This window comes from Microchirus variegatus, assembly GCF_963457635.1.
Source record: "Microchirus variegatus genome assembly, chromosome: 22".
Taxonomy (NCBI): domain Eukaryota; kingdom Metazoa; phylum Chordata; class Actinopteri; order Pleuronectiformes; family Soleidae; genus Microchirus; species Microchirus variegatus.
This window is the reverse complement of record NC_139823.1, coordinates 14606919-14631452: the sequence shown is the minus strand read 5'-3', so window position 1 is coordinate 14631452 and position 24534 is coordinate 14606919. Positions and strand designations below refer to the sequence as shown.

The following is a 24534-nucleotide window of genomic DNA, read 5'->3' as shown; positions in this document are numbered from 1 at the left end:
GTCTCCAGTCATGGGTCTACCAGAGTCACATCATCGTACGTACACATTGCAAACATAATGTTGAGGTTAAGCCCCTTAAATCAGTACACTGGTGTCAAGCTAGGTAGTGATAACCCTTTCAATGTGAGACTACACACTCACTGACTTATTATGAGTATCTGAATACTGCAATCAGACCTGATATTATCTAATTTATTTCAGTCAAACCATTTCATAGTGGGAAATCCATGGCTATTTGACCAGCCCTCTGGTACCTGAGAGAATTAGGGTGCGTGGAGCCAAATGGCTGGATCATTCTAAATAAAACTTTAACAAACCGAAACAATGTTCTGTTATTGGATCAAACAACAAATTGACAGGCCAATTGATTGTAAGGAGGGGCATGCCTGTGTAATTATTTAGATAAACAGATGAACGGTATTTTGTATATGTATAGTTTTGTTCTTATTCAAATGGGTTTCTGTCACATTTCTAGTATTTGAAACTCCCCTGCAATCTCTGACTTGACTAGTGCTATACCATTTTCCGCCAATAGGGGGCAGTAGTGGCTGTGAAATATGAGTGACGGACGCTGTAGTAGACTACACAAAGAAGAAATGAACACAGCAGTGGTACCGTGAGCGGCACTGACCGCAGCCCAGCAAACGCTACAAATCACTACTTTATAATAAGATCTTAGTTGAGAAAAGTACATACGCGCCACACGATTTTGTGTTTTCTTAGTTTATATCCGTTTGTTTATGTTGGCAAACGGGAGTAGCTTCGGAAGCTAAGCTACAAGTGGTGGATAGTATGTTATTGCTACATGAACGTGACCATGCCATTATGTTGTTTTGGTCCGTATGCAAAATAAATGCATTATTATCAATTTACTACACAAAGACGAAATTAGCCGACTACCGCAGCGTACGAAACGCGTCGGGTCTTTACTGTCTCTAACATCATTAATGTGTAAGCGGGTGATAACCTAGGCGTGCTACTCCGAACACCTAAACAACACGTATTTCATTTTCACTCACCTTTTGGTCTTCCATTAAAGAAATAGCTTCCTCTGGGACCCCCCGAACACGCAAAAAATCGCCGATGGACATCTTCTGCCACCCTGTGTTTCTCCCACCTGCATGAAAAGGGACCCTCCCGCGAAGTGGTCCTTACGGTGTACCCGTAGTTCTGACTTTAAAGTCAGAATTCTGAGAATAAAGTCAGAATTCTGAGTTTAAAGTCAGAACTCGAATTTTTTTTTCTCCGTGGCCCTAATCCTCTTCCGTATTATCTGCATCGAAAAGTGCTCTTTCAAAGTGTTTTCCATGAATCAAAATTGAGCCACAACTTTTTTGATACACTGCTCTGACTTTTTACTCTTTTTTTTCATTTAAAATATACTAGTGCAGTCAGTGCCCGTAGGAAGTATGAATTCCTTTAGTATGAGCTGAAGAAGATGTTTCAGTTATGGTAATGCATGATAACGAACGTAAAGGCTAACATAATACAAACACTGTGCAACCTAATTAGACACAACGCATTTTTTTTATTATTATTTTTTTTAGCATAGCTAGCTGTTTTGTGACAGTCTGTGTGCCTAATGAAGTTGCACAGTGTTTGTATAATGTTAGCCCTATGCTAATGCTAATGCTTACCTTTGCAGACAGGTCCACCAAGTTATGCTTAATCCGTATCCAAACTCTCAGGACAATCTGACTAACGGTCAGCGAGATCCCGTCACAGATACAACTTGATGGGTGGATAGATGAATGAATGAATGAATGAATGAATGAAACGATAGCTTTCTAAAATAATAGATAGATAGATAGATAGATAGATAGATAGATAGATAGATAGATAGATAGATAGATAGATAGATAGATAGATAGATAGATAGATAGAACAATTGCTAGCTAAAACGATTGCTTGCTAAAATGGTAGATGCATAGAACAATTGCTAGCTAAAACGATTGCTTGCTAAAATGGTAGAACAATTGCTAGCTAAAACGATTGCTTGCTAAAGATAGATAGAACGATTGCTTGCTAAAATGATAGATAGATAGAACAATTGGTAGCTAAAACGATTGCTTGCTAAAATGGTAGATACATAGAACAATTGCTAGCTAAAACGATTGCTTGCTAAAATGATAGAACAATAGCTAGCTAAAACGATTTCTCCCTATAGATAGAACAATTGCTAGCTAAAACGATTGCTTGCTATAGATAGATAGATAGATAGATAGATAGATAGATAGATAGATAGATAGAACAACTGCTAACTAAAACAATTGCTCCCTAATAGATAGCACAATTGCCAACTAAGACAATTGCTCGCTAATGATAGCTTGCTAACTAATAGATAGCTTGCTTGATAGATAGATTTTAAACTGGATATAACTGGTTATCACTGCGACAACTGCCCCTGCTACATAGTTCTGGTGCAACACAAACAATTTTGAAATAAGTCAAGAGCATTATTTTGGCCACACATTAACAAGGTTTCCATTAAACAGGTGACTGCCGAGTCATACTAAATAAGTCTAATTGTGTGGGGGGTTTATTTCATCAGATAATTGAGCGCCAAATGTAAAATTCAGTTTACTCGAGATGTCTGAGATAACTGACAATACATGAACAAACCCAAAACAAACAAAAATATTCCAAAGAGTTGTAAACAAACGTGAACCACTCCCTACACTGTGATCAGTCCTCCACTAACCTGTTATCCACAGTGGAGTTTGTCGAGTCACAGCACACAGCCTCCATTTAGTTCCTAACATTAATAATTACCCTTCAAAAAGACTGTATAGTTGTTAGTTAAAGCTCAGGATCAAAGGACGTTGACTGTTATCTGCCGATATTTATTGTGTGATGTATTTTCACGAACAAAGACAACACAAACAACTGTATGTTTTAGAGTCTTTATTGATGTTTAGAATGCTCATTTGTTAAGGAAAAAGTCGATGCTTGTAACAACGTAAAACAAGGGGATATTCTACCGTGAAGTCTTTGGTTTCAGTGGTCTCTAAATAAACAGGCAACAACAAAAACATTAATTAAACAACAACAAGTATTGCTATGTGTGCTGTAAGTAAGTATCCCATGTTTTCTGGTGAACAGTGGTCATCAGATTAGAAGCTAGTTTTAACAATGACTTGAGGAACAGATATAGACACACAGACACGTGTCTAGATATTTATTATTTAACAGCAGACAGATCAAAGAAAGATTATTTGCATGAATAAGCAGAAGTACATCAGCACCAGTCACATTTTAACCTCTGCATTATACACAATGTACACAAACGTCAAGCGCTTGATCCCTTTTTCAGTTATGGATTTATGGAAAATTAGATTTTAATTTGTTATTATGTGCACGACATTTGTCACAAATTGTTTCCACGCAGCTAAACTGCAAATCTATGTTCAGTAAGGAACATATTTCTCGTGTTTAATAGAAACGCCGATCCCACATACGACGCAGCGAGGAAGTAGCGGCATTTTACAAAGAGAATAAACATTTGACAAGCAGTTTGAGACCACAAGTTGCACCCGTCATGGCGAATATACTAATCCAGTGTGTTAAAATGCTGCAAGACCGGTTGTTTTAATAGATTTGCTGATGTTATGAGGAAATATGATGCATCTTAAGCCACACTGTGCGTTTTTTAATAGAAAGAATGACGACACTGGGAGAAAAAGCCCTAATCTTGACGAGGTGCCTTTTGTGCCTAAACCTAACTACAGCCATAAACAGGAAAGGATTAACATCATCCTCATTTCCTCAAACCACCCAAAAAAAAAAAAACTTCCACAAGCAGTTTGAACAATGTCACACTGATATCCTTTATATCGCAAATATTTGTTCCTCACGAAATTGGAAACACAGTTAAGAAGTGTGGGAATGTAATATAATGCAACTGCCTTGCATATTTTAGACATAATCCAATATTCTAGGCGCCACATTTTGACTGTAGTAAATAATCTATCTCATTAGAATACAGTATAAAAGGAGGTGCAGTGCCGGTGCCAGGTTCCTCCATGCACTAAAACTGATTTAAATTGTCAAGCTGCACATACTGTACGCAACACTGAGACGAGGGTTTACTTTCCTGATCTGGAAATCCTTCTTCCAAACCTCCCAACACCCACACCTCCCACGACATCTCACAGGCAGAGCACCTGTGGCTCCGGAGACCATCGCCGCCTTTCCCTTTTGCACTTGCAAGCAGGTCAACGGCATGAAAAATAGGCTGAGCAGTAGTCATCCGTCAAACCTTGGAATGCAGTTATATGCACTTCCGTGACCTCCCTCACATGCCTGCATCGTTGGCCCCTTGCTGGTATCAGTTGCCGCATTATTTTTAGGAAGTCGTGACATTCGGAATCTGTACCTAAGGCTGATAAAGCACAACAATAACAAGGTCACTTTCAGGTACTACTTCCAAAACATGGAGCCGGTAGTGGGAAATTAATTTAATAATAATAATAATGCGACTCCATGAAACTCAAAAAAAGCCTCAATCAAAAGCCTTGGTTCACACCGTGAAGCGATAGCTGCGAGGAATTCCTCAGACGTCACGCACGATTTACTATCACTTATCTATAATAAACACAGGAATCTGTTCCATCAATTTAGAGCAATTTCACATAACAGCTTATGCAAGGTAGAGGCACTTTAGGGAGTATGCATGTAAACGTATGTGAGATGGTGTTAAGTCTTATCCATGCAAAGAACTGAGCTAAGTTTCCCACATGCAAGTGATAGAAGCCTGAAAGTAAGTGATGGACTTATTACACCCAAGTATTATATAGTTTTCTAAAAATATCTGTATGTACATTTCGTGTTAAAGTACTCAGGGCAGTTAAAAGTCAAACATAAACATACAATTATGGAGTTGACATTCAAGGTTAATTGTGCCAGTAATAAATTTTTTCCACTCCGTGTAAAGAAGTGTCTTTGTTGCCGTGTCCTTCATTAGTGGGACTGAATTCAAACATACTGAGCTGTTTGTTTTCATTCTCATATCTAATAAGTAGGTCATCAAATCTGAAGTTATTTCCACTATATGAAATTGTTCTACTCTAATATTTTTTTATTTTTTTTTTAAAAGACAAGACACAGCCACTCAGACTACTTAAGTACAGTCATGTGGTTTTTTTTTTTTTGTTTTTGTTTTTTTTTTAGCACAGTTCCAAATAATTCTGTAAACAACCTCAAGTTCACTACGAAACACCCAAGCAAATAGTCACTGAAAACCTAGAAACTGCACCCCCCCCCCCCCTTTAGCTCTTGCACAACCTGGCAACAAACTGCCTCAATAGGCTAAGGGCAGCGCCGCCGTTGCTGGAGATTTACTATTTTCACAAAAGGAAGAGAAAGACACTGTTTGTCAGAGAAGAAGGGAGGTCCAGAGGCACACACACACACACACACACACACACAGCAGGAGGGAGATGGTTGGCTCACGCCCGAGGAGATGTGCCGATGCTCGAGCGGTGGGCACCAGTCGATGGGGAGTGAGTTACGGTGCGCCGACGCCGCATTGCTTTCCTTGGACGACCCAAATCGAGCGTTAAGGAATACCTATTTTAGTGCAGAGGTGGCCCACATTTCAACAGGTTTGAGGTCCAAGTGTTACATAGTCCACACTCCGTGCCAGTTGTTAATGGACCTCAAAAAGAAGAATATAGCAGAAATTGGGGATTTATTTCCATTGGAAATTACTTGTTGCTGACCACAAGTCATTTCCTTTTTAAGTCATTGGATCTTCTCTCATGTTGTGAGATTAGAATTATTTGCAGCGTCGTCCGTGGATCAAAGATTTGGACTACACAATTTTGTGGAACCATGTCAATACCAGATCTTCTTCTGGTATAACAGAAGGTGGTGGAAATAAGAGAGTGAGCGACACTTCAAGGTTTTAAACTGTCCTGAAGATAATCAAATGTTCTGTTAGGATGGTCTGACTAAAGGCACTACTAGTATGTTTCTAATATGTTTACTTGGTGGGTGTTAAAGGCAAAAACTTGAGGAAGAAAAAGAAATAATGTGAAATTAAAACGTGTGCTCAAAAAAAATACTCTATTATTATATTAAGACACTTGCTCCACAGCAGCTGCTGCTGTAGGAATCTGGGCATCGGCTGCCGCCTCAACGGGAGTTTTGAGCTTCTCTTCTTCTTCCTCGTCTTCTTCTTCATCCTCGCCAATATCTTCATCATGTTCTGGCTCTGCCAGGCCAGCAGTATGATCGCCATTAACCTCGCACTCAATTGCAGCCGTGTTTCCGTTGACTGCCAGCTCTGCTTTTGTGGCGTCTGGGGTGGGAGGAATTAGCGCCTCCCGGATCTCCTCCACGTCACAGGTGTGCACCTCCGCCACGGGGACCTCAACATCCAAGCCTCCCAGGGAGGGAATCTCCACATGGGCTCCTTCCACAGGTGAAACCTTTTCATCCGTGGTCTCCTCGCCATTTCTGACCTTCTTTATATTGAAGGTCATGGGAGACACCTTGAATGAGGAGGATTTGGCGGTCGGGCTTTTGGGGTGGTTCGGGGTGAGACTCTTCATGAGTTTGTCACGTTTCTCTGGAGGCACAATCTTGGTGGTGATCTGGGTCATCTTCTTCTCAATGCTCTGGCGCGAGAAGGCCTTCTTGAGGCTGTCGACCTTCTTCAGGCTGTTGCGCTTGAATTTGTCTGCCCTTCGCTCGTAGGGGCGGGAAGTGCCACAGCCCAGCTCGCCATCCAGCATATCTTCCTCCTGGTGTGCTGTGAGATGATCGTCGTCGTCCGAGGACAGGCTAATGGTCTGGAGGCCCTCGTCGTGGCCACGGCTACCATCGACAGAGCCTGCAATGGATGGAGTAGGATGGGTGGATTCTGCGTCATACTGGCTTGGCTGTGGGGTCTTGAGGGAGTCTTTCACCGACACACTGGTGGGGATCTCGTTGTCTTCCTATGAAAGAGAGGGATATAACAATAAAGGTGTTTAATGAGACATAAAAGGGAAATTGCAGTGACATAAAAAAAAAAAAACTTTAACGGATGCATTCCAACACATGATCTCCAAAATCTTTGTTTGTATAAGACACAGTCGGGGGTTCGTCCAGTTGCCTTCTGAGGAATTCTTGACAATGTTGCTTGAATCCATGCACATTCCCCATTAAGATGTTAATGTATTCTCCTGACCCTTTGGCCCTTACAAATGAATGACTGTCTTTAACACATTTTGACATGTAGGGTTGGTCTGCGTGCTGAGGACTGAAGGGAAACCAGTTCCTGCATGCCTCCTTTATTATAACAGGAGTCTCACAATCTCTCTGCTCCTATTTACCTCAATATATGTAAACACCGAGCATCAGTGTGGGCCCGACCCGTCCTGTTTGGTCGACAAACACTTTCATTATGAGATAATCCTGTGAACTACGCATGTGTACAAGATCAAGCCTGCATTAAAGTGTGTGCGTGTCCCTTTAAGACCCGAGGTGATGTCTGCATACTTCACCCTTTGGATTTGGATGAGACATTTTATAGACACCTAACACTGACATTCATGTTGCAGTTGTGAAATGCATTATGGGATTTGTCTTTCTTTTACAACAACAACAACAACAACAACAACCACAACGACTTAAGAATCCCGAGGAGGAAGAAGCTCGACATGAATCAAAGCCGGCTGCTGACAGTCATCATAGCCCTTTGTTCTAATGAAGGTTTTACTGGAGATGAAGTTGTGTTTTTGCTACTTTTAGAAGGCTGCTTGAGAACAATGCTTTTGTAGACACTGACGTGAAGTATGACTGCATTGCAGCTCGCTGGGGTGCTTAAAATGACAGGATGCCTTTGGTTGTTGAGGGACAGTGCAATGTGCTGTTCTTGGCGTGTCATTAACACATACCTAAGGACTGGGCGAACCAGATGATCTGGAAGAGTCCCTGCCTCTTGTCCATTACCTTTGATGCCCGAAAAAGAAAGTAGTGTGACACGCATGCAATCTGCCAGACACTGTAATCTCGCTATAGTGAAACCACGCCTGCGCTTTTGAAATTGGTCAAATGTGTGAGATGAAATAAGATAGCATCTGTGACATGGAATGAGTACACAGCATTCTATTTATGAATCTTAACAAGCGCACAGGGAATAGACTAGAGATGCAACGATCTCCAACTATTTTGATAAAAGAGTGTCATCATTTTCGACCAAAAGATTCATTAATAATTCATTGATAGTTTGTGGGCCCATAATAGAAATGTTCCCTTTTCTTTCTTCCACTTTGCAATCCCTTGCTACAGCTTGCCTTGATCTCAGGCATGCAGGCAGATCAGGTGTGTGCCAAGCATGTGTGGTATCTCTCAGACAGTGCAAACAAAAAAAATGTGTCCATGTGCTCTTAAAGGCACAGGGACTGTTTTAAAAGTTTTGTTAGAAGTGGCAAAAATGCAGTGGAGGGCTTCTTCATTACTTCACGCTACTGTCACTTGTGTCATTTTCTTGCCTAATCTTCGGCTAAGGAAAGAATTTGCCTCCTCCCTATATCAACCCATAAAAGCATTTGGTGAATGGGGGAATGCGTTCACACAGCGCCTACCCTCACCAGCAGAAACGGCCTCCTGATTGGATAAAGAGATGGTGGGATACTGGGATTGAGATTTACTGTCTGAACCATGAGACCCATGACGATCAGAATGTTTCCATGCACAGTTAAAGGCCCCGTCCCAATACCTCCCCCTTAAAATTTCCACTTGGTTTAAAGTGCCCTCAACAGTAAATTCCCCTCGTTGAGGTAAGTGGCTTCCCTATGGAATTGGGACACCACTATATAAAAATTAGAGTAGAGCGAACATGCTAACCTACGTCGCATGTTGACAATTCTACTGGTGGAGCTGTTTCATTCAACTGGAACTGTTTTCATTCAGGAAAAATGCCGGCAGAACCAGTTGTTTGTTTTTCTCCGTCAATGTCGTTTTCCCTCCGTCCTCGTAAACGCTATAACACGAATGTGATTGAAATCTGACAAATCTGGGGTATTCGTGTTCAAGTGAACGCCAGTACATTGACAAAACTACCCAGATGTAGCAGAGCTAGCTAGCGGCTTTGCCGAGTGCTTCGAAGGCGTTCAAAGCACTCGGAAAATAGCCGCTAGCTAGCTAGTTAGCTGCTCATAAATAGTCAGTTATTTTCTGACATTAGTGTTCATAACTCAATGGTCCTTTGGATGTATATCAAACCAGCGTATTCCAACACATTTTGACATTGTAACGGGCTAATTTGCGAAAATATATTACAACGAAATTGTTCCTCGGCCGATGTGGACCGCCATCTTTGTTGAATAAAATCAGCCGGCTCTCCGAATTCGCAAAGCATCATGGGTAATTCCATCTTCCACTTCGTTTTAAGCCCGCATCAGAGCTCACTACATTTTGAGGGTTGATTATAAGGGCAAAATCGCACTCCCCTTGTTCCCCCCCAATCTGGATGTGCTATTCCAATTTTTGAGAAATTCCATTTCATAAAAATTCAGCTGAGCAAACACTCTAGATAAGTGCTAGTTTACTTATCTCGTGATCAGTGATAGCCGTCAGAATATAGAGCTATCTTACATACATTTTAACGTAAGCATTTCACTGATAGCAGCTTTAAGAATGTGTTTATTTAAGAGAGAGAGAGAGAGTGAGTGATTGCCTAAGATGAATAAATAAGGGATTCTTCTTCTGGGCTTCAAAACAAATCTAAGAACCGTTTCTTATAATTATAGGGATCACAAACTTCTTTTCTTTCTTTCCTGTCCAATAGGTATATCATTCATCCTTTTAAAAAAGCCAGGAATCGTGATGCACATTAGGTTTGTAACTCGAAATCCAAAGATAAAGGCAGCACCTTGGGGAACAGGTCAGGTTACCGCTGCCCCTCATTTGCTTTAAGTGCAATTCGCTCCTTTTAGTTTCGTCTCCGTGACACTGCACCACGCCCATGAAGACAGAACATGTTCGTACAGACTGAAGTTGCAGTTTTACGGCGATCTACGTGACAGCTTGCCTCTGGTAAAATTATAATTCTGCAGGGATTATGCTTATCTACCTTTACTGTGTGCTCATTTCCAAAAAAGGCATTCAACAGTACACCTTTTTATCAGCCTGAAAAGGACGAGAACATACGGTTACAAGCACCACCGGAATCTGACCAGTCATGATTAGGAAACCGTAGCCCGAGTGACCTCTGCTGACCCCCTGCGCTGCGCTCTTTCATAGTCAAGACGAATCTTCCCGCCAACGTTTACTGATGTTATTCCAGCGATTCAGTCTTCACGCCTCTGCTCCAGTTCAGGCAGGTCATACGCTGTCTGATTTGGCTCAGACATGTTTGATATAATCAGCGTGGCTACTGGAGCATGTGGGAGGGGAAAAAAGAAAAAAAGAAGCCTCGCTTCTAATAAGGACGACGCTCTCCTTCTATACACTGCAGCCCACAGTTTAAACGTTTATCGGCGGCTCGATTAACACGTTACACGGCGTGCCGATCGTTGATTTACATTCCGTATGAAGTCGTGACATCAACGAGTCGTTTTCTACATCTTCCATTCGGGTTTTTACTGTGCGTTTGTGTTTGGTCGCCCACAGTTTTCCAAGCAAACTACAACAAAAGGAAAAAGTACACTACCATTCACAAGTTTGGGGTCCTTAATTTTGAAGGAAAAGCACTTTTTTTCAATGAATACACCACTACATTAATCAGAAACACACCCTATACATTGTTAATGTGGTAAACGACTATTCTAGCTGCAAACGTCTGTTTTTTAATAGAATATTTACATAGGTGTATAGAGGCCCATTTCCAGTGTTCTAATGGTACATTGTGTTTGCCAATTGCGTTAGAAGGCTATTGGACGATTAGAAAACCCTTGTGCAATTATGTTTGCACATTTTGCAACTCTTTTGATGAATAAAAGTGTGACTTTTAATGGAAAAATTCTATAGGTGACCCCTAACTTTTGAACGGTAGTGTACAATTTCCTTAATACCATTTGACCCACGTCTTCCCTATGCAAGAATGTGTGTGTGTGAGGACTTCACATTCTGCCACATCTCTCTTGGGAACCCTGTTCATTAGCGCAGCTTCTAAGCAAGCACACATTAGCCACTGAGAATGTGATACAGTATGTGCAAGAATGTGTGTGTGTGTGTGTGTGTGTGTGTGTGCCTCTGCATTTGTGCGCAGCCATGTAAGACACTGGCTATTGTTTCAAATCAGAGTCCAACAGCACAGGACGAAAGAAAAGTAAAAACGCATTTGCATTTAGTGCTCGCCGGAAAAACAAAAGTTAATCTATTGCGACAGCGACTTCATCGTACTTAACGTAGGGGGCGTACACACACACACACACACACACACACACTTCAAGGATGTTCTGTACGAGTCTAAATTCTGGTTTCCACACTTGCGTGGCAGAAGTGCCGTCTAATTGCAAGGATGAAAAGGTGCCACTGAGGCTGAACCTATTAAAGTCACTGAACACAGTCGACTCTACTGCTGTATTCTGCAGCGTGGTGGGGGTGTGGTTTGTGCTCAGGGAGGGGCAGGGCAGTGTAGTAGCTCATTGAAAGGGCTCAGATAGGCTTACATTACATTGTGACTATGTGTTTTGTGTTGATACCATGTGTGTAATGATATCCTATACTATTTTTTTCTTTCTCCTCTGTTTCCATTACACCGTGTCTGTGTGCGTGTGTGTTTACATGGGCACATATTGACCACTTTAACTCACAGTGAAATAATAAATAATTTTTCCATCAGAACACTCGCCTCAACGTTAGAATCATAACAACACGCATAATGAGGAATGTTTTTGGACAGGATGGAAGTTTCAAAATATGCCTGGATGGAAATGCAGCAGGTCCTGTTTTAGTTTGAAAAAAATCCAGGTATGCATTCTAGTCTGGACGTGCAAAAATGAAAGTCCTTGCCCTCCTCACACCGCTAATTTTATATCCCATTCTACATCTGTGCGTGTGTCGCCCCAATGTGTTAAGTATGGGGAGGAGAGTAATACACCACCACACCCAACATCAATCAGCAGCTTGTGTTACAATATCGTGTTGCTTGAGGTCAGTTTAATTATGCTCATCTTTCCATTACAGTCAAAACAGGATACACACAAACACACACACACACGGCATCCGCACATCAGCGAGAGCTACATACGTATATAAACAGTTACACTATAATGGTCCGTTGTGGGCGTTTGTGTATGAAAGCAATTTAAACAGGTGTGTTGTCCTGGCGCTGAAGATTCACCTAATCCTCCCTAAGAGGCGAGTTTGGTACAGGTGTGTTGCCGTCAGTCAGTCAGGTGCCTCCAGGGGATTGCGCCAATGAGAGGGTTACACTTCCTCCATCATCACCACACACACACACACACAGAGAGAATTGCATGTGTGCACACTTTGCACCTTGCTAACGCCATGCCCCCAGCAATTATTTACTTTACAGGACGACAAAGACGAGAGGCTTAGTCGAGAAGAGATTGCAAATGAAATGAACGTGACGTCAAAGCCTCTCACGCTTTTGTATCAATTGTTATCAGACCTTCCCCCTATTGAATAATTCAAACAAAGGGCTTAAGATAAAGCTCGGTTTCTGAACTGTCCTTCTGGTCGCTTCCCCACTCCCCTTTATACTTTTAATTTGCCTATTACCTTTATCTGATGCATAATCTACCTCTTTGGTAGATGAAGGTAGATTAAAGACTGGTTTTACGGTCAGAACCAGACAGCCTTTCAGTGCGTCCACCTGAAACGTGGCAGTGGCAGTGCAAATTTGCCTATGTCTGCATATGCTTTGATTACAGTGCATCCCTCTCATCCCCACCCGGCATGTTGCATAACCAACCGACCGACATCTGCTGACAGAGGAAGGAAAGAGGGGAAATGGAATCTTATTTGACATGGTGCTGGGCTGACACGGAACATGATAAACTCCGGGTGCACTCGACACAGGTCTGCACTCTACTACACAAATGTTACCGTATTAACCATTTACCTCACATGACGACAAAGGCGGGCTTCTCCCACTGTGATAAATATCTTCATGCCAATGCTCGGCCGCATAAGCATAAGCGAGACGCTTTGCATAACAAGTTGGGGCATTCTTTCCCCATCGTCACCCCTCCCAGTTCAGCCTCACCAAAGGAAAACACGGCGTGTTTACTGGCCTCGCAATGCTTGTGTAATCACACGCACACACACACACACACAACACAATAGCCAATTCAGGTGCGATGTCATGCAAACATGTTGGGTGAGTGTGTGAATTACTGCAATTTAGAGAAGCAGCCATTATTATCCCCCCCCCGATAGATGACGGCTGTTGAAAGTGAAAAAATAAAAACTTCACAAGCCTGTAATTTACAGAATAGCTGTCTGTGCACCTCGGACGACGACACGTTTCATATTCAGCAGTGTTCACGTCGAGTAAGTGATTGCATACATGATAAGATATCGATTAGAATTTCAGCGCATGACTGGGCCATCAGATTTTTTGTCACCCCTGGCACCCTACATCAGACCGAACTGCTCGTCTTGCACAATCCTCCCGCACGTACGATGAATGATCACGTCAGTGTTCCCCCCGCACGTTTTACAACCCCTTCACTAAATCTATATGTTAATCTCCTTCAGCGCTTTTATTTTAACGCTCCCGGGATCCTCCTTTCGGACATCGCTTCAACACAATCCCAAACGGCACATATCGGCGCCATTGTTTGATAAGAGCGGAGCAGAAACATAAGCCCTTTTTTTTTCTTTCGATAAGGCCACCAGCAATTGTGACAATGTTTACTTCACACGGAGAAGCCAGGAAGTCACCGCGTTATCTCCAGACATGTAGGATTTCTATGTTTTATTTAAGGCCAGAGAAATAAGAACACTAAAGCCCCAAATGCCCATTGTTTTCCATCCTTCCTGATGCCTGCAGAGGTCTTTATGATAGGACTGGACGGTCTGTGTGGTTTGGCAAACCAAGGTCAAGTCTAACGTCAGAGAACACAAGGGAGGGGACAGAAGCTATTTACCTTGTTACATAATGAGACAGGACAGCGAGCACACAAACGGCAACACATCTTTAACCATGTATGCGACATTGTCTGTTCCCCAAGTTGATAATTTTCTGTATTTTGTGCGAGGGAGGGAGGGAAAAAAAATCTACAGAAGAAGGGCAAGTGGGAGCAAGTGAAAGCGGTTATTGTTATGACTTTATTTATACCCGAGGCGTAATGAAACACGTAAAAATATGTACTCTTGGCTGTTCCGAAGACACACAGACACACACAAAAAAGAGCAGTGCATCATGGGATATGGTGGAAGATTAAAACCGCCACACCTTTATTTGTCTCTAATATAGCCCCTGTTATTTTGTAGTCATTCAGTTTATTTTGTCAGCTTTTATTCAAGAAGTCACCGTTAATGTCAAAAAGGTACAATTAAAAATCAACTTGAATAGCGTATTCCCAGCATGCCTCTCCAATATCAACAAAGCGCTGTTACTTAAGCTGTTAAAAGCAGCGTTTTACAGTTTTAGCTGCAGTTACGAGCTCGCCTTTGCCTCAGAGACTGTAACAGAACAGCAAACTCGTCAAACCTGAAGAGCGAGCACTTGTGTGTGTGAAACATCCCCATGCGCACACATGCTCATCACCCATCTCTGTAGACTTCTTTCTCCTTTGCTCTTTGGGTTTCCCCAACAACAAAAATATATTTTTACTCGTATTTTCTTGCACCCAAAAGCACATGTAGAAAGATGTAGAATTTAGCTGTGAACAAAGAATGAAATCCTTTTTTTTTTACCATTTGCCATGGGTAGGGCTGCGTGATTCGTTTTTCTCTAAATGTTCCAGGCTTGTATTAGCATATCCTTAAAGATATGCGACAAAAACAAAATAAGGTCTTTTCCATGGTAAACATTATGTCATAGGAAGAAAAGCAAAAGTGTGATAAAGTTCATTATGGACTGTGTTCAGCCTCCTGAAGCGTGATGATGAGCCAATCCAGACAGACGGCAGGCACAACAGCAGAGCCATGACAGGGAATCAATGTAGCCACAGTTTATCTTAATTACACCTGTGCTTATTCTACAATGACATGTCTGCAGCGTAACAGAGGTCTATTACAGTTATTTCATTCCAGTTTAACCTGAGTGTTTTCACCGTGTCAGTCATTTGCACTGACTGGGCGAGCGTCCTGCTCTTTATGCTCGAGTTGTGCCGACCGACATCTAGAACATTCAAGAGATGAATGAATAACGGCGTATTTTCCCACAATACTCCAAAGAATGTTCAAACCTACAGTAAATCTCAAGACATTGTTCCGGATTGATGTAGGAGGCTTGGTTTATGACCTATACTGCAGCCAGACATTGAAGGCAATCCAGATGTTTTGGCTTCACTTTAAGGAGCTGCCGTGTCGTCCGTCTTTGCTTTGACAGGGAACAAACTAGCTGTAAGATAACGGTCTAGATGTTTCCTGAGCAGTCACTCAGCTCCATTTAACTGTGCATGTAAATCTACTGACCAAGACAGGCAATTAGACTGCTGACTCGTACGTCTGACTCCTCGTCCGTTGGTGGTTTCGTACCTGCTGTGCATGTTAATCGTGATACAAATTAAATTGTGATTGTGGTTGCTGTGTCTTCTACTACTTCTGGGTGACAAACGTTGGTGCACGCGCAGAACAACAAGTTCAACCCCAGTCGGACTAAGCATATACATGCAGGAGTAATCAGACTATGAATCGCATTATCCAGGTATGTTAAGCCCAATGTATACTTCTGCGTAAACTGCTCTACGTCAGTTGCGGACAGCCCTCTACGTCGACTGAGAGCCTGTCGCAGAGCCTCTCCGTTGTCTCCGGCTGCACAAAATTTTTGTCAAGGGACAACGGAGACGGTAAGGGCTGCGATTGGTTCTCAGGACAAGCCGAGATGTGCCGGCAACTGTGCGCTGATCACCGCCGACAACTTCGCTGCCTAACTATAAATACGTCACATCTTAATACACAAACCACATGTGAAGACTCTAAATGGCCAATTTCTCGCCTCAAATGATCTTAAAAACTGCGTTCCGGGACACAGAAAAATATTTAGTTCAGGTGAAAAACTGCCACTGTTTCAATGTTATTCAGCTGCAACAACAACAACAGTCTTTCTCTCTCGGACGCCATTGCTCACTGTAGCCAGAAGCACAACAACCTAGTGTAGCGACCCCTACTGATTGGGCGGGAAATTGCAGTGCGTATCCGGCACCATGACGGAGAACTATGAGGGCTCGAGGGGTTATGCATTTGGATAATGCATTCCGCAGTGTAATGTGGCCTTTAGTCAGACTAAGACTAGCTCCATTTTAGTCGGACTAATGTGTTTAAATGACATCAAGAAAACTGAATTATTGTCTTAGTCCGACTTTTAACATGCACGTAAACGCCCGAGTGGTTGAAAAATGTTGGACTATCAGTCCCGAGTTCAGACACTCATACACACTCAGGCCATTGATTGGCACTTTATTTCAGAATAAAACAACAATAACACACTTGTTGGTCTACTCCTTTGCATATTCGTCCACGTTTTTGGGGTTAACCACATCCCCACTCCTCTTGCTGCCAACAAGCCAACAGGTCCCAGCACATACATGCAGTTGTAATCAGCTGTGCCAGCTCACAGTGAACAAGCCACTCCATGAAAGCGTCAGATAAGGAGGTTGAGGAATTTCTGTGCATCTGATTGTGTCCTCGTCCACACTCGACTTGTGGCACCAATGAGAGGTTGCCACGCTGTTATACGCCAACTATACTATTACTTTAAACATCTGTGCAGGTTAAAGCTTGATAACATCTACAGCCGACATGATTGAACGCAGTGAAACAGCACCGCTCCAGGCTATAAGCTAATGCAGTTTATTATCTGCTTGAGAGAGACTCTCAACAAATCTCAGCTGTTGCCTACAGCTGGTGGACCTGCTCCAACCTGTAGACATAGATCCCCTTTTATAATGGAAGTTTCTACCTGAACACACGCAATATGAGCAGTCTCACAACACTCAAATGCCTAATTACATCCAAACAGATCAGATTTGGGACGAAATTTGCATTCAATGTTCAATTTTAAACCTTAACTGCACAATCCTGCTCACTTTTGGGACCGACTTCAGGAGATTTCTTGTGGTAAATCTATATTTTTATGTACGGTACACAGCTTGGCTTGGTTATTAAAACACAACTTCAGATAACTGATTCCTTTTGTCAATATACTACAGTATAGGTAAAAGATTGGGGTGAGGCTGGGAACATTTACAGGTTTGTCCACCATCTTAAGAGTCTGTAAAAAGTCGAGTCCCGCTGCTGAAAGCTCAGATTAAGCCTCGACCTTTGGTGAAGTGTCAGCTTACAAAGGTTCTGTGATGACTGGTACGAAAGCGTACAAAAGTAACAATAACTCATCTTAAGCCAATCACTCAGATCCTTTGTGAGAAGCTGGTGACAGGTGGAAAAGTTAACAAATAATAGACTGTAACTTTGAAATACATTTAAGGGTTAAAGGGAAAGCCCCCTTATAAACGTAAAACTTAAGAATAAGACGCAAAGGAAACAAATGTCATGTCATCGCAGGTCCTTCAGCGCAACTTCAAGACTACAAAGACAGCTGCAGCCTCTGTATATAATGTGGATGCGAGGTACTATATATATATTTATATTACTGCAATGTGATATGGAAGTTGCTCAATAGTGGTTGACAGCTCTGACTCAGTGAACACTTGCACTGGCATGGATTTAAAAGGCTATTCCTTTTTTAAACCAGAGTTCCAACACATTCAATATTTTAAAATTCCATACTTTTTCAGACTCAAATTTCCAGACTTCTCTGTCAATATTAAACATCTGAATACCAATTTTTAGATGCTTATTATGTAAATAAATGGTTTTAAAATCCTTCACTCATTTTTCATGAAGCCAGCCCTCGGAAAACGACCCACAGTCAGTAACGGTAACCACGGTAACGCGACACCATTCTACAGTCAGCTTGATTAGTTTCATATCATCTACAGGTAGGCTATGTCGGGTTAGTAACTTGTTTTCATTTGTATATATTAATATATTTAATTTTAGAAAGTGGGATAATAGTCTGGAAACAAACATTTTCCCATACTTTTTTCCCCCTTTTCCATACTTCCAGACCTGGAAATTATTCAAATTAAATTCCATACTTTTCCATACCTCGTAGGAACCCTGTTTAACATGTTTTTTCCAAGTGGTTTTGCCATGCCGTGCTTCTATATTCATGAATTCCGCCACTGACTGAACGTTCAATATATAATCTGGGACCGATATGTCATTTCAATGTATGAAGTTCCCAAGCAATGATCTGTTATACAGGAATAACTGGCCAATTAACAACTGAGCTTCTAACCAAGCCTTGTATAGATACAAGGCATTTTCAATGGAAAGTTGCAGAATCACAGCAGTATCAAGTCACTCAGGACAAATATTAATTATTATTCACATTCCACATTAACCCCAAGGGAATTCAACACAATCAACTTACTCCAATCCTTCTACTTCTTAATATCCACCAATGACATGAATCGGGCCTCTGTGTGCATTTGTGTGTGTGCAAATTGAGAGAACAAACTGCATTCTCAGGGAGTTGTTTGTTGGTTTTGCCAAAGCGGCCGACTTGTTTATTCTGATGAAATTGGACTGTGAAATGGACACAGATGGGCAGATTAGGATCTACTCAGACATAAACGGCTTCTGTCACAGGAGATTTCGGGAGAAAATATGCCGTAGTTCATGAAACATGCCACAGTGATGCGAGATAAAATGCGCTGTTGGATCTCCAGGGTGACTGTTCTGATCAGGTAAAAGCCTTTGGTTTGATCCGTGTGTAATAGAAAAGACGCGTGTAATCCAACCAAAACCATGTCATCTTTGCAAACACTAATTACCAGAACCATCTCTAAACTGTACACGGTGGAATCCTCACGTGGCTGGGATTTTGAGTAGGCTGTGCATGTGCATATTAATGTGTGTAGGCCTGGATATGAGGGGGGCGTGGAGTCTTGTGGAGACAGGAAAAGCACTGGTGCACAAAAAACAAACAAACAAGGCCAAAGCAGCAGCAATTAAGTCCTCATTAGTCCTTGTTATGTACAGGAATGCAGCGGAGCGGCAGAAAGCGCTGTCCTTTCTGACCGACTGCGGCCAAAACCTGGAGCACGTACAGTTTGCAAATACAAAGTCCACCCTGCAGCCCTCTGTGTTTCCACCTCGGCTGGCACGCACAAGATGATGAGTATTTTAGATGTGCTCTTTCAAGTGAGGAGAGGAAGAGGTGGAGGAGCCCCTCGGCCAGTGACTACAAAGCTGGCACGGCGAGCTTAGCTCTTGGGGCGATCAGCAAACGATCAAAGGTATTGTGATGGCATGAGCTTGGCTGTAATGTCAGGGAACCAGGACAGGTGGCGTCACCAAAGACTTTGGGCCAATTCCTATCAAAACCAAGTGTTGAGGGTTATTTTGTCACTTAGAAATGGGACACCCCTAAAATGCAGATACGTCTTCAGACTGTAGGGGGCAGAATAACGCCAAAGCTGCGTCCAGTCTGTCAACTCCAAAAAAGAAGAAGAAGAACACATTCACGTCGCGATTATTTATTACAATCCCTTTGTCAGTCAAGTTATTAGGTTGTCAGTTAGTTATAAGATGATACTCATACAAATACCACAACCACGGACATATTCAGCTGACAGTTACCACACACCACGGCTTATTGAAAAGTAAACCATAGCAAATGGCCGGCTATTGACAAAAGATCGTAAAATAAAAATAAATGCTACGCAACAATAACGTCAGTAATCCATAATATGGGCCTAAACTAAAGATAATACAATGGTTTTTATAATTTTTATATCTCTATTAACAAAGAAAACACTGAATTTGTAGCGTACGCGTTTCGCTGCTTTCGGCACCATCTTTGTTATATGAAAACACCCAATGCATTCTGGGTAGCCCTTGCTCCGAAGAGTGGTCTCGGAAAATCTCAATATTGAGGGCGATACAGCCCTTAAACTTGCACTAGCGGGAGCGCACATTTTTGAGATTGAGGGTTAAAGGTGCCATATGTAAGAATGTGGCCAAAAACAGTTACTACATTCAAATTCAAAATACAGAGGTCTTTTAGGTTTCGTTTTCTGACGTAACTGGCAACCCGTGGATGCTCGGCAGCTAAGACTCTACTGACTGAAATGATTGGTAGAAGGCGGTAGGTGGCGCCACACGCCAAAACATGATTTCAAAACATAAACATGATTTGCAGTCTGCAAAAGATTTTTTTTAATGCAAATATTTTGTCTGTACTGTTGTTATTGGTGAGTTCAGTTTGTTATATGAACATTATTCCTGAGTCTCTGTGACATATTAGGAGGATTTTATGGCCAGTTGCTTTAGATTTATTACATAATGCACCTTTAAGCAAGGAATTGGAATTCACCCTTTGTCACAAAAACAGAGGGAGAGAGCCGTGTCAGCAGGGAAAGAAAATGTCTGAACATCAAATAAAAATATATCAGACACGGAACATATTAGTCCAGATGGAAAAAATCAAGTAAAAAGCAAGAGATCAGGTGAAGCAGGAAGTGATGGACACAAAAAAAGAGGCAACTCAGGAGAAGGAACGAGACTTGGTTCTTTTATTCCTCACTCCCCTAAGGCACGCCGAGTCTCATACCGGCTCTGTAACTGCATACACCTGACCTGAACCGACGCGACATCCAATGGGCACGCTGCACATGCAGCACATGGTGTTCACACAAGCCCTCGAGGTCACACCTGACCCTGCTACACCCATCTGCAAATGCCCCGCCCTCAGTTTGACTCAAAAGCTGGAGGAGGAAGCTCAGCCCGGAGAGACGTCAGAGCACCACTTTAAACCAGTGCCTGCTGGCAACGCGGCACTCCTGATAATTAAACAAACTTTGTGTGTGTGTGCACTCCCACACGCTGGGAATGAGGCTGAAGTTCGAAAAAAAAGGTTGTGCACATAACAGTTCATGCCATCCACTCTCCGTATCACTAAAGCAGCAGGTCGCTCCCTCTGAGCAAGACGGAAAGAAAGAAAGAAAGAAGAAAAGACGAGCCAGAGATTCAAACAGATCGATCTGCGCTGCCTCGCCCACACAGGCACACAGAGCGGCCTTGTTGTGCACAGGGTAAGGTCTTGGCACCTGTTGCATTCGAACAACAGAGCCTCAGTACCTGGGAAACCAGATAACGACGACGGTTAAGAGCTCTCAGCAGCTCAGGCTGTGTCAACAATGCCCCCCCCACCACCACAACCACCACTGCCACCACCATCCCTTCACCAACCCCGTTTTCACTGCCTGGGCACACACACACACACACACACGCACACACACTTGCATGCACACGCTAGGACGCACCCACACACGTATAAGAAGAGGAAAACATGCACTTAGTACTGCACAGAGAAGCCATGTTTTGTGGTTGAATGGAAATGCACACATCACACACACACTATGGAACACATGATTAATGACTATTGAAAACACAAGTAGGCCAGATCAATCGGTTTGTTGTAATAAAATCATGTTCTTTGATTCAAACTTCTTAAATGTGACACTAGAATCGAAAAAATCAATATCTTCCCCCTTGTTAAAGAACAAAGCATCATCATTTTGAGGTAGAGAATGAATTAACGACGAAAACGGTTGTGCGTTCAACCCCCCGAACACGTGTTTGAGTTCAGCGTTGGCCGCCAGATGAAAGCCTTTTCAAGCTTTTCAGTTTTAAGAGTAAGTGAGTGACAGGGTTACGTTAGGACAGATTGCTCACTCTTAAGTCATTTTCCCGAGGGAAACTGGGGAAGTTTATAACATATTCAGCCAGTGCCAGTGTAGAGTTTTAGCCTCTAAGGTGTGATGGGGGGGCCGGTAAAGTGGTAAAACCATCCGACAGCTATCAGTCTGCATGACTTATGACTGTGGGGTGTAAACAGATCCAGTCAGAGCCAGTGTTTAAGCCCTCGCCTATTATCCTCTACTGCTCCATTCCCAGACACACCCTTCTTCTTCTTCTTCCCCTTCACTCTCTCTCTCACACACACACACACACACACACACACACAGAATTAGTCTTGTTGTGTTTGAATTATATTTACAGAGTCACATAACAGCAAACAGCCCTCCACTCGAGAGCCTGTGATCAGTGTTCTGGGGCTGCCGAGGTCCTGTTCGACAAGATTTCAAGTGCTGCAAATTTAATGAAGCGCCGTTCACCTGCAGCACTATCGCATGTCACGAGGCTTTAAGGAATGTGCACGCATCCAGACACTCCCACCCCCGTCTACTGCAGTCAAATGTGAATGCAAATACATACTCGCACGTCTATTCCTATTTAAACTTTGCTTTGATTTCCATTTACTTAAGGCGGCCTTGAACCTTATCCCATTATCCTCATGCCTAACATTTACCTAACCACAAGTCACGTGTTACTTCCTGCCTGAACTCACTATTCTGAAAATAAATGGATGTTCTGCTTCATTAGGTCCAGGCTTTGGTCCCCCATGAGGACAAGGTCAGTATTTAGACCAGAAAAGCTCTCACACACTCACAGATATTATGCATTTACCCAAACTTAACCATCACAACTACATACCTAACCCTAACACAGTCCTTAACTCAGCTCTCCTAACCCTCTTAACCCTCAAAAATGCATTTTAAGGGGGGTCAGAACGTGAGGCGCGGCCAAAATGTCCTCACCGAGCCAAAATGTCCCTACCTAGCCAAAAATGTCCCCACCTAGCAAAAATATCCTCATCTAGCCAAAATGTCCCCACCTAGCAAAAATATCCTCACCTAGCCAAAATATCCTCCCCTAGCCAAAAATGTCCCCACCTAGCAAAAATGTCCCCACCTAGCCAAAAATGTTCCCACCTTGATAAAATGTCATCGCCTAGCTAGCCAAAATGTCCCCACCTAGCTAGCCAAAATGTCTTCACCTAGCCAAAATGTCCCCACCTAGCTAAAATATCCTCACCTAGCTAAAATAGCCTCACCTAGCCAAAAATGTCCCCACCTCGCCAAAATGTCCCCACCTAGCCAAAATGTCTTCACCTAGCCAAAATGTCCCCACCTAGCTAGCCAAAATGTCTTCACCTAGCCAAAATGTCCCCACCTAGCTAAAATATCCTCACCTAGCCAAAATGTCCCCACTTCCTATGATTTAATAATATTTTGGTCCTTTTTTTTTTAGACTATAGTGATGACATCACTGTGGTTATTTGGTGGTGTAACCCCCATATCCCCCCCCCCCCCATGTCCATCATTACAGGTCTCCTCACCTGGAAGATGAGAACTTTGAAGTGGTTCCTCTTGAGCAGGTGGCTGTGGTTGGCCTCCAGCTTCTTCACCGACACCGCCTGTTTGTCCAGCCGCTCCTTCACGTCCTTGACTTGGCCGCTCACCTTGCGGGAGCGCTCCAGCAGCTTGCTGACGCAGTTCGAGGTTCCGGTGTGGGTCTTGGACAGCCGGCTCACGTCGCCTTGCACCACCCGCACGACGCCCTCCAGGTCGGCCTGCCGCTGCTCCATGCGATGCTGGTTCTCCTGCACAGCCTCCATCATGTTGACCAGCTTGTCCAGCAGCGCCACCACGGTAATGGCGCTCACCTGGCCGGCGGCCACGGGGCTGCCAGGTGGCACCGCGGAGGCGCTGGTGGGACTTTTCAGGCCGAGGCGGGTGAGGGTGCTGGTCGGGGTCGGCGAGGACGGGACGGAGGACGGGCTGAAGCTCGGGATGAGCATCTCCGTGTTTTCAGGCTGCTGCTGCGGGATGGTGGGGGTGCTGCCCGGGATGGTGTGGGTGCTGCCCGAGATGCTGCTGCTGCTGCCGGGCTCAGCGTGGGTCGCGCCTTCTTCTTCCATGGTGCCACGAGTGGTCAGATGTCCCGCGGTAAAGGGAGAGTTCACCTGAGCAACACGGGGCTGAGTAGCACTCGAACTCGGTTGACAAGAGCCACTTGTTCCGGCTGAGAAGTGAGGTCAGGTTGTTTTTTACTTCTGGGAGTTGATCCGACATCCACGCCCCTTATCTGCCTCTCTTTTTTTTTTTTGCACACACACACACTGTGAACTTTCAAAAACACCTCCCCTGGCAAAGGGGCGGGGCTCTGTTACTATGGAGACAGGCCTTGCCCAATACAGAAAAGTTGTGTGTGTGTGTGTGTGTCTAACTGTATTTGTCACCTCTTTAGGACATTTTCTGGCAAATGAGTCCAAATGTGGACCAAAACCTGGTTCTAATGAGGCAGAAACTAATTTATGGTTGAGTTCATGGCTAAGATTTGAACTGTGGTTAAAGTTAAGTAAAGAGATAATGCTTTTTTTAAGGCCGTCCAAATCAATGGAAGTCACTGAGAGTACAACGTAAAAGTGCTTATTCAGGGTTAAGACCTAGTGTTAGGGTTAGAATTGGCTTTATATTAGGGTTTGGG

General features: G+C 43.2%; 1 protein-coding gene across 1 annotated transcript; it reads right to left on the bottom strand.

Annotated features, from left to right (window-relative positions):
• Positions 1 to 6077: 6077 nt before the first annotated feature.
• Positions 6078 to 23978, bottom strand: cavin2a (caveolae associated protein 2a; the record flags this gene model as incomplete). The annotated part of the gene is made up of 2 exons (XM_083908305.1): positions 23384 to 23978; positions 6078 to 6941 (listed from the first exon to the last, which is right to left on the bottom strand). Exons 1-2 carry the CDS (start codon positions 23963 to 23965, stop codon positions 6078 to 6080), a joined length of 1446 nt encoding a protein of 481 aa, XP_083764431.1. The 5' UTR covers positions 23966 to 23978.
• Between the last annotated feature and the right edge of the window lie 556 nt (positions 23979 to 24534).